The sequence below is a fragment of the Homalodisca vitripennis genome, chromosome 3 (assembly GCF_021130785.1).
Source record: "Homalodisca vitripennis isolate AUS2020 chromosome 3, UT_GWSS_2.1, whole genome shotgun sequence".
NCBI classification, from domain to species: Eukaryota; Metazoa; Arthropoda; class Insecta; order Hemiptera; family Cicadellidae; genus Homalodisca; species Homalodisca vitripennis.
In genome coordinates this window covers 96,801,834-96,816,656 of record NC_060209.1, presented here as the reverse complement: position 1 = coordinate 96,816,656, position 14,823 = coordinate 96,801,834, and the positions used below count along the sequence as shown (strand labels likewise).

General features: G+C 35.4%; 1 protein-coding gene across 3 annotated transcripts in view; it reads left to right on the top strand.

Annotated features, from left to right (window-relative positions):
• LOC124357208 (anaphase-promoting complex subunit 1) overlaps positions 1–14,823 on the top strand; it is an 82,890-nt gene that overhangs the window by 44,947 nt on the left and 23,120 nt on the right. For 2 of the 3 annotated variants that reach the window (XM_046808749.1, XM_046808751.1), the window contains exons 19-23: positions 4,384–4,545; positions 5,130–5,289; positions 6,671–6,969; positions 12,599–12,783; positions 13,936–14,173. In XM_046808749.1, coding sequence (XP_046664705.1) covers positions 4,384–4,545; positions 5,130–5,289; positions 6,671–6,969; positions 12,599–12,783; positions 13,936–14,173 — 1,044 coding nt within the window. The remainder of the gene's footprint in view (positions 1–4,383; positions 4,546–5,129; positions 5,290–6,670; positions 6,970–12,598; positions 12,784–13,935; positions 14,174–14,823) is intronic. The other variant, XM_046808750.1, reaches the window with a different exon arrangement.

Below are 14,823 nucleotides of genomic sequence, written 5' to 3'. Positions count from 1 at the left end.
CAGAATACAGAATACAGAAATCTTTATTCGTATACATGGAGTACAGAATTGTGTCAATATAATTTAGTTGTACAATCAGGTATTTAAAAATTCTTCTAGAGTGTAATATGGTTTTCTGCAGCAGCCAGGCCTTGAGTGCTGTCTTGAAGTACTTCTCATCTCTGCGTCTCTTGAGGTCCTCTGGAAGATGATTGAAAAGTTTTTCTCCCCATGTATGTAGGTTTTCTTTTCAAATAGGGTCAGTGTTGGTGTGTGGGGAGGGCATAGTCACAGGCGTTTCTGGTGTCATAGCTGTGTGTGTCACCTAGCTGGTCAGGTTTCTGAGCTATTGTAAAGCAGATGGTCTCGCAGATGTAGAGTGAGACAGCTGTCAAGATCGCTAGTTCTCCAAATGCCTGACGGCATGAGTCTTGAGGAGTCAGTCCCCCCGCAAGAATTCAAATTGCTTTCTTTTGTAGAACCAGAACCCGCTCCCTGTTTCTTACTGAGGAGTTGCCCCACACAAGTAGTCCCGTACCTCAGATGAGATTCAAAAAGAGAGAAGTATGCTGTCCTGGTAGTATCATTGTTACAAGTACTTTTTATTCTTTTAAGAGCATAGATACTAGAGTTGAGCTTGCTGCAAAGACCATCAATGTGTGAGTTCCAAGAGAGATTGTCATCTATTGTTATGCCGAGATAACTTGGCTTCATTATCTTGGATTATTTCAGGTAAGCCATAGTAATCATTGGTTCTTCGGCCTTTCCATATTAATTGTTGTGTTTTGCTCTCATTAAGAACTAGGTCATTATGTTGGCAGTATTGCTTTGTCATATTCAGGGGCTATAAATGAATTGATTTCAAGAGATTCGTGTCTTTTTTTTGCAATAAGAAGAGCGGTGTCATCTGCATATAACATAGCTTGGGCCCAGTCAAGAAGATAGCTTGGTAGGTCATTTGTCAGCAATATGAAGAGCACTGGTCCAAGTATAGATCCCTGAGGTACACCTCTAGTGATTGGGAGCAAGGTTGATCTTGCTTTATGGGATGTGTTGTTTCTGGTATAATTTACTTCCACTAGTTGCTGTCGATCTTTCAGGTAGCTAGCAAGCCAGTCATGTGATGCTCCCCTAATGCCCATATTCCCTACTTTTTTGTGAGCAGTAGAGAGTGGTTTAGGCAATCAAAAAGCCTTGCTGAAGTCTAGTAGCATGGCGGTTACTGTTGTACCTTCTTCAAGTTTGTCGATAATAAACTCTGTCAGTTGAACTATAGCCGTGGTGGTGGATCTTCCTCGTAAGAAGCCATGCTGTTGAGGCGTCAAGATGTTTTGAGTAGTCAGGTGTGCTGTCAATTGATTCAGAAAGATTTTTTCAATTACTTTTGATATCGTTTGGAAGAATCGATATAGGCCTATAGTTTTCCACTGATGTTGTATTGCCTTTCTTGTGTTTAGGAAATACTTTTGCAAGAGTTTCAGTTTCATAGGGAAAGACACCTTGTGAAAACGACAGGTTACATTATATGACATAAGGGATTTTGCTATTTCATCCTTACAGTGTTTTAGGAGTGTGGAAGAGACTTCATCGACACCTGCGGCTGGGTTTCGATTTAAGGGATGTGAGTATATGAAGGACTTCTTCCGTGTGGTTGAGAGTGGGATGAAGTCAGGTACATCGCCATAGTCTTTCCATGTTGTTAGCTGATTATTTATGGCCTGGTTAGCGTTACAGAGAGTGATGTCAGCTATTTTTTGTAAAGTAATGGTTGAAGTGTTCAGTTTATTTCCAAAGGGTCCCTGGATCAGTTTTTCATTGATTATAAGTTTAAGTGGTTCGTCCTTTTTACTGTTATTGCATTTTTTCGTAGTTAATAACCTCCCAAACAGCCCTTTGTTTTGTTATGTGAGTTATTAATAAGTCTGAGGTTGACTGTTTTCCTCAGTTTTTTTTCAAGTAGAGGTCATAGTTCTTTTTTTCTGATAGCTGTTTCTATTTTATCACCCTCACTGCCAGTTGTTAATTCCATTTCCAGGGATCTTAGAAAATGTTTTCTCAACCTTTCAGATTCTTCATTGGTTGCTTTGAATTTTGATTTTATTTTCGGGCGGGATTTTTTGTGTGGACATGTTGCATTAAGAGTTTGAATGAGTATAGTATTCATGAAAATATTCATAGGATTCTTCCACAGAAGGGGAGTTATATACATTTTGCCATGTCTCTAAATGAAGCAGGTGTTTGAAGTAATCTAGGTTTTTCTGTGAGAAATGTCTATTGGTTAAAATGGGCAAAGGTAATTTTTTGTTCGGAATACTAGCTGAGCAGAGCTGAGCTTTGTGGTCTGAAAGGCCAGTGATAATTAAAATCAGCGTCAATTTTACCTATGTCAAGGTTAGAGCAGACAAAGTCAATTGATGATTTAGAGTTCAGAGTTACTCTAGTGGGTGGGAGATCTATCCTGGTGATGTTATGACTGGCCAACATGTCTTTAAGTTTTTTGGTTTTTATAGTTATGATTCAGCCCATCTACATTAATGTCACCCATGATAGTAGGACATTTCCATGTTGGAATAAGGTCCAGAGTACTAGATAAAATGTCAAGGGCATTGTCAAGGTTTCCACTTGGTGGTCTGTAGACTCCAATTACATAGATTGTGGTTTTGCCAGTAGTAGTTCACATGTACTAACGTGAGTTTCACACGTAAGTTCACAGGCAAGCTCAGTTGTTAAATTGTGTACTTGGTTTCCTAGTTGTTTCACTGGAAAAAAATTGCTACACCTCCTTTTCTGCAGGTATGCCGAGAGAAGCCTCCTATTAAGTTGTAGCCTGGCAGTCTAGTACTTGAGAGCTGGTACTCTTTAAGACCATGCTCTGACAAGATTACCAGGTCAGGTGAATGAAGTTCTAGAATGTGTGTCAATCTGTTAATTTTTCCCACCTAAGCAGTCTATGTTTTGATGAAATATCCTTAGTTGATTTCCTTGGTCAATAAGGGTTGTGATTAGTTTTTCTCTGCTTTTTTTGGGAGTGAGGTTTTCTAAAAAACTATTTTCAAGAGTGTTTTTTGCAGGATCAGCTTATGAGTGGGAGGAGGAGATTTGCACAGGAGTGGAGTGTGGTCTGGTGAGAGTATAGAAGTAGTTGTTATTTATGTTTTTGTAAAACTCTATGTGTCTATTAAAAAATGCTTCTATTTCTTCACCATTGGACGGATCTTTGCAGTTGATGGTGGGTATTGTATCTGTGTTAAATGAAGAGTGCAGTTCAGTTTTTTCTGAGTGGTTTGTCTGGCTCCAACTATGTCAATTTTCCGTAGAACAGTTTAGGTTGTTCTGGAAGGGGTGGTTATATCATTCAGTTTTTTATAAGTGGTTTGTCTGGCTCCAACTATGTCAATTTAATGACATTGCTCTGCAGCTCAATCTTTCAACCTTAAAGCTATAAAGGGACATCCAAGACATTATCTTTTTGTACAAGATTGTAAATGGAATGATTTACTGTCCTGAGCTTCTTGAAATGATTTACTTCTGCACACCATCAGGAACTGGGAGTACTGAACTCTTTGCCAGGCTACACCACGGAACAGCTTACGAGTTGAACAGTCCAGTGATTTGCATGTAGCACAAGGCCAACTTGCTTCCATCTCCTATAGACTTCTTCTACACTGCTGTTTCAACTATAAGGAAGAGTCTGTTGGCTGCCATGAGGAGTGTGCCCTGATACTTACCAGATGTCATTATTTTTTTAGTAGTTGAGGTTCCTCTCCTGTTTTTTTTTTGTTCTTTTTGTCTCTATTTATTACTATTTATTAGTACTGGTTAAGTATCTTTTTGTTATTGTTATCTTTTTATTATATATTTTATTATACGTTATCAAATTAATATTTTTATTAATATTTCTATCATATATTTAGTAGTTATAGGCTCACCATTTATTTATCTTAGTTGTTATTCTATAATTTATTTTACAATCTTTTTTATAATATTATAATTTTATTGTTTTTGATCTTATATTTATATTATGTACATGTATTTTTTGTTTTACTTTGTTGGTTTGGTTCGCCATGTACTGCCATTGTTTCAAATTTGTAATATATATATATATATATATATATATATATATATATATATATATATATATGTTGTTGTGATATATGACTCTAAATATCTTTTTATTAGAGCATGTGAAGCTAGTTGCCAATTATATTGTTCTTATCTATCAGGTTTGTAAAAAGGGTTTTCTGTCAAATAAATAAACCTGGAGAACTAAATAAAATGTAAGGTCCAAATAAAAGAGGTTATACTTGATCTATAAAAACTAATAATTTTATATGATTTAGTAGTTTGTTGTTAGTCTAGTATAGAATCCACATGATTATTATTAATATTGATTGACATTGACAGACACAACTTGACTGCAGCCAAGTGCCCCAAATGCCTCTGTCCATGCCTAGCTCACCACCGAGTATATTCAGCCAGTTGTACACATTACTTCGCCGCTGCCCTAACATCAGGCCTTACCCATACATGGCTCCCATCAACGTCAAGTCTGGCGAGATGATACAGGTTAGTATTACACTTTTAATTTTTGGATAGCTTGGTAATTTCAAGTTTTGAAAATATTAAGACAGAATGGTGTTAACTCAATGGGGTAACGGAAAGGGAATTTGTGAAATCAAAATATGAAAACAATACCATTATTTGAAAATAACTGGCACTTAGTTAAGGAATTTGGTCTGTCAAAAGTATAAATGTTTTGTGTCAGCTTAAAATAGATGGTGATCTGTGGTAGAGTTAGTTCACTTATTCAGTCCTCACAATTTAATCCTTTGAGCTGGTTAGATCGCTTTTTATTTTCAGTGTGAAAAAGCTCATGTACAGATTAAATTGTCTTCAATTTAGCCTACGGCCCATTCTAATTGTACTGTCAGTTCTTCTAGAAATTAGGGACAAAAGGAAAAGATTCCCTCATAACAGGAAATGTGAGGGACCCCACAATACTTATAACACAACCCCTAATTTTTATTAGACAGGTCCCTGAGACAAGTTTTCCAATTATAGCATTTCAAAAATATTTTATCTAGCCAACCCCATTATATAGATAAGAAAGGGAATGTTTTATTTAATCTGATAGTTTTTGTGTGTAACAGCTGGTAGGGATGCTGTGCAGTGGGGTGGAGAAGGTGGACGCTCTGTTGGAGCCAATGAATGTGTCAAACTCTCGTACAGATGTGGAGAAGACACCTCTGAGCGCGAGACCACCTAATACCAGTGTCACCCAACACTGTGTTTACTTGCTCAGTAGTCTAGGTCAGTTCTATTAGCCCTAGCTAGTTCCATTACTTCTTAGGCCAATTGTGGTAAGTTCTAGTGCCTAATTGGTCTAAAGTCACCTATGAAACTGTATATAAAGTTAATATTTTACAATGGATTGCTTGAAACAAAAATATTACTGTATTAACATTCACATTTGCATGTATTTAAATTAAACTCATACATGTATTTTCACTATATAAACTTGATTTCTTTTCTCAGATGGTACTGATATTTTATGGTACTTCTGTTTAGCCGCTGGTCAAAGCAATATTTAATTCCTCTTCTGAAAACCTGTTCATGATCTGTGTCACTTTTTCTCACATAGCTTCAACCATCTCAAATCTTATCTTTCATATAGATTTCACTTGCAGAAAAAGAAAAAAGTTGCAAGGAGCCAGGTCTGGTTAGTAGGGTGGGTATTCCAACACAACGATGCAGTGCTTAGCAATAGACCAACCTTAAAAAACCAATCCAGTTGGCCTGGGTAGTTGTGATTGTGAAGGAATCATGATTTTTTTTTCGTTATTTGACTTTACAATCGCTAAACTGTTTCTTTGTCAATTCTTGCAATCTCAAAAACTGCATAAATTCTCAATTGATAGTCTTTTTGAACTAAATTTATACATTTTTCAGATTTCTTATCTGTTGTTGATCTTTAACTTCGACTTGAACTTGAGTCAGCTTGTTCTTCTTCAGACTGCTTAAATCACTAAAAAACTATGTGAAAACATTCATTCATTCATTACCATGTGTGTCAACAAAGAAAGAATCTCTGTGGCACACTTATCTAGTTTCACAAAAAAATTCACATTAATTTATTGTTCTTTCAAAATGATAAAATAACCAGGCGATACATGGTCTGACACAAATGAAGGCCACAGTCCAACTGGTTGGCAGCTAGCCAGTGGATGGGAGTGTGCAGTGTACAATTGACTTTCAGGCCCTCGCTGCTGTCTAGCTAGAAAATCAGTTTAGTTTTTTTTTTAGCTTGACCTTGTAACATAAGCGACAATACAGACTGCATAAGAGAGGAAAGGAATGGTGGTGTAACGGTGTGCTCGTACAGGCTGCCTCTGAAAACTGTTCTGGTCATTCCTCAAAGTGTCTGAGATGAGAGACCCCTAATTTATTACTCTACACAAGTGATAGTGAGTGATAAAAAGATGATTTCATTACTTTCAACGCCTTATTTTTTATTTTGTGAAAAATTATTTATATTATTATGTTAAACTAAGTATATTCATGATTGAATTTATAAAAAGTGTTGCATCATAATAATTTAAATTTGATCAAATGAGTACAAAATTGTTTCTAAGTAAATATTCCTGTCAAGCTCTAGGTGATACTCTTAGAGTTAGTTTTTCTGTTTTGTCAGGTTACACAAGAAGAGACTTGACTGTGCTGCCTGCTGTTTTGTCAGGTTACACAAGAAGAGATTTGACTGTGTTGCCTGCCGGACTGGCTCTGATACTGAATGATGCCATACACAGGGTGAGGGAGGACCCACCACCCGACTGGCCAGAAGCGGCGTACCGTCTGATCGGTCGTCAGGACCTGGCTGCCACCCCTCCCCCTCCTACAGTGGGAGAGCGAGGGTCTGCCACCCCTCCTCCTCCTACAGCTACTCGCAACACTCAGGACAGTGATGATGGCATGGACAGCTTGGACAGAGAGGTACAGCCTCCACTTACCTGTTGTGTTGTTGGAACTCAGGTGTACATCAAGTCTGTGTGGCGTATTCATAATTTAGTTTGATTTGTCAACTTTCTTGTGTGCTTAATGGTATACTTTTGGGTTTGACACCTGAATGCTCCTTATTAGGCCTCAAAACGTTAAGTTTTAGTTTTTGTAACATATAATAATGACAAATATCTAAAATCCTATTATTTTAAATTATCTAATGTCTTTAACCCTTATAACGTCAGTATATCTTTTCACGACTTCCAGCAAACGGCACAATATTAAAAAAAAAAAAATTTTAAATGTGTAAAGTTCATTTTTATTTTTACTTTCTATAATTATGGTAAGTATAAAAAAGTAAAAATTTTAAAATTATCTTGTACGTACATATATTTATGGGACATTAAATTGTAGATATAAATAAAGTCAAAATAAAAGGCACACAAAATTTTATTAGCTAAACTATAAACATTACCAGACAATTATATAAATATAATTAAAATAAATTATATATAATAAAATTAAAAATAAATAAAAAACCATATAAACAGAAAACACGACGAAGGAAACCGACTCAGCGATGGTTAGACACGCACTACCTGAAGCCAAACTGCAAACAAAAGCACGTGCGCTGTATGGCGTCTGTGCCGTGTGGCGGGGAGAGTGTCTAGACACTGCATCTATTGTTTCAAACAATGTAACGCGACAGCTATACAGTAGAACCCCTCATATCCGGCCTCGGTTTTACCACACCTCGGTTTATCCGGCCACTTCCCGGAAGCCAATATCGAAATTTATTTACCACGGCTTGCGGACGCGCAGTTGCACGCACTAGTCTCCCACGACTCGTGCGTTATTTTGGTGTATCTATTTGTTTACATTTTCCTGTGTTGTCCTCAGTTGAGCTAGTAGGTTTAACCTGTAAACAGTTCGTTGATTATTTCCAGTGCGGTTAGTACAGTACAGCACAATTGTTTTGTTTCGTCAAGTGTTGTGTACTGTAGGTTGGTTTATCTGGCCGAATCGTTATCCGGCCTGGGGCTCGGTCCCGTGGTGGCCGGATATGAGGGGTTCTACTGTATTTTGACGCTTGACATAGGTCAATAACCCACACACATGGTTGACGCATACCGTTAGTGACATTGATCGGATTTAAAAGGAACTTAAATTTACTATAGACGCAGTTTTGTGTCGATGCGCCGTACCGCGTCTTTGCCGTTTGGAGATAGTTTGTCTATGCGCCATACGGCGTCTGTGACGTTATAAGGGTTAAAACCAACTTTAAACAACTAAAACACAACTATGCTCAATTCAAAAATTAACTCTACTTGATGAGGTGGTCTGTTTAAGGAACAAATTAGAAGCAAATCATCACTTCTTCCCTTATTCGCTCTTTGATTAGAAGTATAAATGAATATATTTAAAAAAATCATTTTTATGTCTTTAAACAGGGTTGCAGCAGCACTACAGGTGTTAATCCATATTTTACATATTTTTTACCTATCTATTTGTTAGTCAGATCACTAGTATGGGTGTCACAGCTCACTATTCTAGCTGTAAATAATTGTTTATGCATATTTAGAATATCTCTAACAATGAAAAATCTCACAAATAATAAATTATGTGCTGTGGTTTGTTTCCTGAACAAAAAGGATATGAAAATGACCACTATTCATAGCATGATTAGTAAACTTGATCAAGAATACACTATGAATGAAAGATGTTTAGTATTGGATTTGAATCTGTCACTACTGAGGCTTGATTGACACAGGAAAGACACTTTATGGTTGTGCTATTATTGTGCTTGATATTTGAGTTTACTCAAATAATATAAAGACATGTCCTTTGTAAAGTTGTTACAGAATATGACCCTGGAATGATTATGGTTAACCCTTTGAGCCCCGGACCTAAAAAAGTTTGTGCAAATTTTAACAAGTCTAATTTTGCAAGTAAACCTTTCTAAAAACCCCAAGGCCTTTTCAGTGATTTTGTACGATTTCATTTGAAAAATCATACCATCACTAATATACTAGCATCAATAAGTAATACATTAAAATGTTTGAAATAAGGTACTTTACAAATAAAAAATTCAATAAGGGCTAAAAAATGTTTGTGTACTTTTATATATGTAAAATAACGCATATGTGCTAACTAAAAAAAAAAGAAAAAAAGTTACATTTTAACATTTTTTATAAATAAAACAAGGAACAATTAACATGTGGGAAATAATTTTATTTCATTTGTCATGTTATTGCAAACATGGAAAAAAAATTTCAGACAGATTAGTTCAATAATAAAATATTTTGTAAAATATTTTTTTTAATGACACAAAACCTGTGACGTACTAGGCCTAGGTTGTGTAACATTATTCTGAGCTGATGTAGATGGTATCTCAGGTGTTAAGTCTTTAGCACTAAATAGGCCTACATTTCTGCCATTGTCACTATCATATTTAGGATCATACGTCGGATTCAAGGTCACTATCATCGTCAAAAATATCAGATAATACTGAATCGTCATCTGAAAAGTCAATATTCAATTGTCTGTCAATGTCACTTGAATGTTCTGCTAGGTTTGAGGGTACTTTGGGATTATACCAACCACACCAGACATGAATCGTTATTTGACATTTCGCTTCTACTGATTACTAGATTAGCGTAGAACAATATTTCGGTAATATAAAACAGGAATTGTCTTATCGCAAACCCCTCCCCATCCTCAGACAGAGGTCAAAGTCGAGCGATCTAGTAGATAACGTGATTGCAGAGTCGCGTCGCTTTGTTGTACTTCCGTGTTTTACCTCTACATTTCTCCAAACACAAAAAATTCAACAAAAACAAACATTACCAAACTAAAACTAAACTCTTTATTAAAAAAAACACTCAAAACTTGTTTTTATTCTTGATCACATTCCGCCACCCAAAATGCGAGTGCCTCCAGTCATCAGCGCGGGCTTCGGCAGCACCCGCGCTGATGTCAACGAAAGAAAAACATCCCTCGAGATAGTACCTATCAGTAAAATATCAAATTCTAGAGGGGCTGATCAGAAAATATAAATTGAAATTTTTAATGGAAAGGCAATTATGTACCCTTGCAAATCATGTGATGCCGCGCGGCCTGCCGTAGTCGAGATTCTCGAGAAAGATAAGATAACAGCGACAACAATACCGATCACAATACCTGGAAATGCCTGTAAGTTTGTAATTTTGTAATTACAGAGTTGTTTTTTTCGTTTTATCATGTTTGTTTCTATAAATTTATATTTTTGTGTTCTTCATACTGGTGTGGTCGGTATAATCCCAAAGTACCGGTTTGAGTCACCATTATTTACAAAATAAAACAATATTTCATACTGAAAGTACCGAAACAATAATATAACTGTCTACTCACACAAACATAATGAACATCAACACAGTCTACTAAACGTAAACAATGTCACAGCAGATGCAGATGTTGTTCTTAGTAACAGCTGATCTTCTTACTCTCTCTTTAGGAGTAGTGTAAATATTATTTAGTAACATTTGACCATGAAAATCATATTGTATATGTATGAAATAAAATTATAAGTTCTAAAACCACTGGTGTCGCTAAAATTAAACACTTAAGAGCCATTTATAATAACTTATATCATGCCGACGACATATCGTTGGCTGGGGTTTCTCGCACTATTTTTACCGCCGGAATATCGTCGGCCTGGGGTTTTTTAGACAGTGAAATTTACCGACGATATACCGGCGGCTGGGGCTCAAAGGGTTAAGTTGCCAGAATATTACAATGATTTTGTTTAAAATTTTTAAATGTCAAAAATAAAACATACAGAATAATGTATAATTTTAATCTGCATGAACTAAATTTGAAATGCTAATAAAAGAGATTTATATTCATATATAAAACTTTTTCCTTAGAAATTCCAAACAGTTTAACAATACAATTATTTTTACTTTCTACATTATGTTCCTCCAATGCTATAAAAAGTGGTAATAGATGTCAAATGAATTAAATGTTTACCAATTCATGAAAATAAAATTTATTACATAAGTATGTACAATAAAACCAAGTATAAAAATGTTAATATAAACATCAGATCTATGTATCTGACAGGTAATCTGCCAAGGAAACACTAGTATTTGAATAACGATAATGAATGTCAAATGAATAGTGTTTCATTTGGGAAATAATTTTTAGATACCTATGATCAGTAGAACTAAAGATAAAAAATGTTGTATATAAAATTATGTAAATAATGCAACTGACATGTAGTATGACAGAAAAACACTATTTAGTATTTCATCATGAGGTAATCATCACCAGAACTATCACTTCCTCTTGCGAAACATCTCTTAATGTCACTGGAATTGAGTTAAGACAAGCCACCCACATTAAGCTTTAACAATGTGGTAACAAATAAACACAATAAAAGCAGAATAATAATGCCCAGCTGTATAATTGTATCAGGTAGGAGTACACCACACCATGTATCATGTAACAGGCTACGCTCAAGTCTATAACTCATTTCATTCTCAATATGTCCTGCGGATAGACAGTCAATCAGATAGAAATGATATTTTTATAGCCCCGAGACAGAAGGGAAATTTGTATAGCCCTGAGACAGACAGAAGGAAAATTTGTATAGCCCTGAGACAGACAGAAGGAAAAATCTGCCATCATACTGAGTGTTAATAGACTCCAATGATACTCGGGCAAATCACATGGATAGACATGCACCTTTATTAAACTAATTCTTGTCTATGTAGAAATGAAGTTTCATAAAAAATGTTTGCCTGCACATGATATTATTTTTGAGATATCTTACAAATAGGTAGGCTGTGTAAAGGCTCAGCCATATGCCCATCATCAAACACGATGTTGCCTATGTAACAAATGACGTTACATGCAAAATTTCAAGTGCATAACTCAATCAATTCTTGAAATTGTTTGCCTAAGTTATAAGCTTTGTAAGTTATAAAACATACACCATCATCAAACTCAATGTTCCTTGTATAGAAATGAAATTTTAAGTCTACAAGTCTATTTGTTTTCGAGATATTGTACATACAGACAGAAATTAAATTTTTCCAGTCCCTCGAGTATTTTGCTTTGCTAAGGCTCAGTCAATAATGATTTGATTGATGTGACTAGTGTGATTATGTGTGTAATACTATAGATCAGTTTTCTGGAATCTCAGCACTATGAATTATATAAATAGTAATTGTATTGTGAGCTGATTGGTGGTGACGTGCATTTAATTCATCTAGTGTTCTGTTGAAAATTTTGTTTTATTTATTAGAAAATAAATTAAAATTATTTGTAAAATATTTGTCTAAACTACCATATGTCTGCTACTGTAACTTGTAAAGTAGCAATAATATAATCTCCCAGATATAGAAAGATAAATTATTGTGATGAATTCATCCTCTCAAAACGACTTGAACATAAAATAACATTTTCCCATGTATTAGGATCTCAACCAATACAGATGGATTAGGTTTCATACTATAATTTTATAACACAGTTAACTAAGTTCTAAATTGAATATAATGATGAGATAATTATGTGGTTGTTAATCAATTTGATCATTTCACTAAGGAAATATAGTATTTCTTTGTAATGTTACCATACCTAGATCCTGAAGTTGCGTTTTAACAAAGACCAGCGAGTTAGTGAAGTGCGTCGCCTGCTGCAGTCTTCACAGCCTGTTACAATTGCAATCACCCAAAGACCTGAGGTCAGTGACCATGAATTTATAGAGGAACAGGAGAAACACCTGTATACCATCTGCACCAGGACCATGGCCCTTCCAGTCGGCAGGTAGGCTTTATTGATTATTTAATTGATGTGTTTTGTATTCAAGAGGTATTACAAGAGTATTAAAAGTAATGAAAGTTTAAAAAACATTAATATACCATAGAACCAGCTCTACTAATTGCTTCCTGAGAGCAGTTCTGAGAAGAAAGTTAATATGTCAAGATAAGGTATTCACTGCTACCCGACAGTTGTACAGCCACACAAGTAAACATGGCAAAGAGGAATGGAACTTGCCCACCATTGGATCACCAAATCACATGGCCCGGCCAAACTCAATGTCAGATCTCTGAAAGGATAACAGATTTCCAACATTTGGTGTCATTAATGATACAAGAAAAGAACAATACATTTAAAATCATATTTGGTATCTATCCTCTTCTTTAGGTATCAAAACCTTAACGCATAAGACAAAGTATACTCAAAATTTAGGAACTAATAAATATGTATGTGGGTATGAACTTACCTAAGTCATGGTTAATAAATAGAACAAGTCATACATCAAAAAAGTTCATATATACCTGAGGATCCAGAATGACGAACCACTTCACTGCACAGACATGCATGCTTAATAACATCAGTAAAAGACTTTACTTGTGTGGTTTTAAAACTGTTGGTTAACAGTGCATCATCTGTCTTGTTTTTTAACTTCCTCTTCTCTTATTTGCTAGTAATGACAACAACTAGTAATGAAAACACAACTAGTAATGACAAAATATCAATGCTCATTGTATTTATTTAATGTGTAACATTTTTCAGTGCTCTCTGTAGGTAAATCTTACCGGTTCCCTACAAATTTCTCTCAACTTAGCTAGCTTATAACCTTTCTCCAACCAAGAAGTATCAGAACATGTATGGCTGTACTGTTCTGCTATTTATAAAACCTAGAAAAATTCCTAGGAGCTTATCTCTTGAGTCTGCAGGTTATCATAGAACAGGAGCTCAGCTCACAAATATAATTGATTTTTGCAGAAGCCTCAGATTTTAGGGTTAAATACAAGGGCACAGACAAAGGTCCTTTTAGGACTAAGTGCAGGGTCTTACAGTTCTTTAAAAAACCGAGAAGTAACAAAATCCGTAAGGCTAGTTCAGTAGATTACAACAGAAACAAAACTGAGCATAATTATTCCTATTTCTGTTAAATTGGTAATCGTGCAGAGGGATGTTGACACTACACACGGCGTGTCCAGTGCCCAGTGAGCCACTCTCTATCCCTCGTCTGTGTCTGAGCGGACGTGCTCCGCCACGAGGCACCACAGTGGACCTCACCCATATCGAAGTGGTGCCTAACATGAACCTATGGCCGCTGTTTCACAACGGAGTAGCTGCTGGTCTGAGGATAGCTCCTAGTGCCACCAACATTGACACCGCTTGGATTACCTTCAATAAACCAAAGGTTTGTAGGCACAAGATAATTGCCAAACATTCTTTAAATTATTGATTTCCAACTTTAAAAAAAATTAGTTTTAAAATATTTACTCTAACTCAAAAAAAGAATTGTTATTAATATAATTATTTTACTATTGGATGAATTTGAAACCAGTTTACATTGTCGTTTAAACATCCTTCTCGGATTTGATAACATATATGTGTGTAGCTTCTGACCTGACATCTGGAAACTCTTTAGACGTGCTACTTGACATTGCAACTCTTATGCAGTATTAGAGTAAAATGAGTCCGTACTTAAACAAGTTGAATGAAAGAATTATTGTAGAATTAACACAGTCACAGCTAACATGTTATTTTTATATGCTGTAAAACCTTGCCAGTCTTTATTATATCTAAATTGTTGTGTTTATAATGTCTGTATATATACTCATAATTCTTATATCACGTACATCAAAATAGGGACAAACAAACAAATCTCTTATACAAAAAGTAAGCGTACTGCAAAACTCTTAGCATAACTTTATAAAAAAAAAAAACATTAAATCTATCACAGTACAATTGGGTTGTAAAGCAGTGCCTATGATATGCTTATTCCTCTGAGGCCTATTTGAACAAAACTGGTGTTGTGTTCACATTGTGTACATTTTCAGTGTTTTT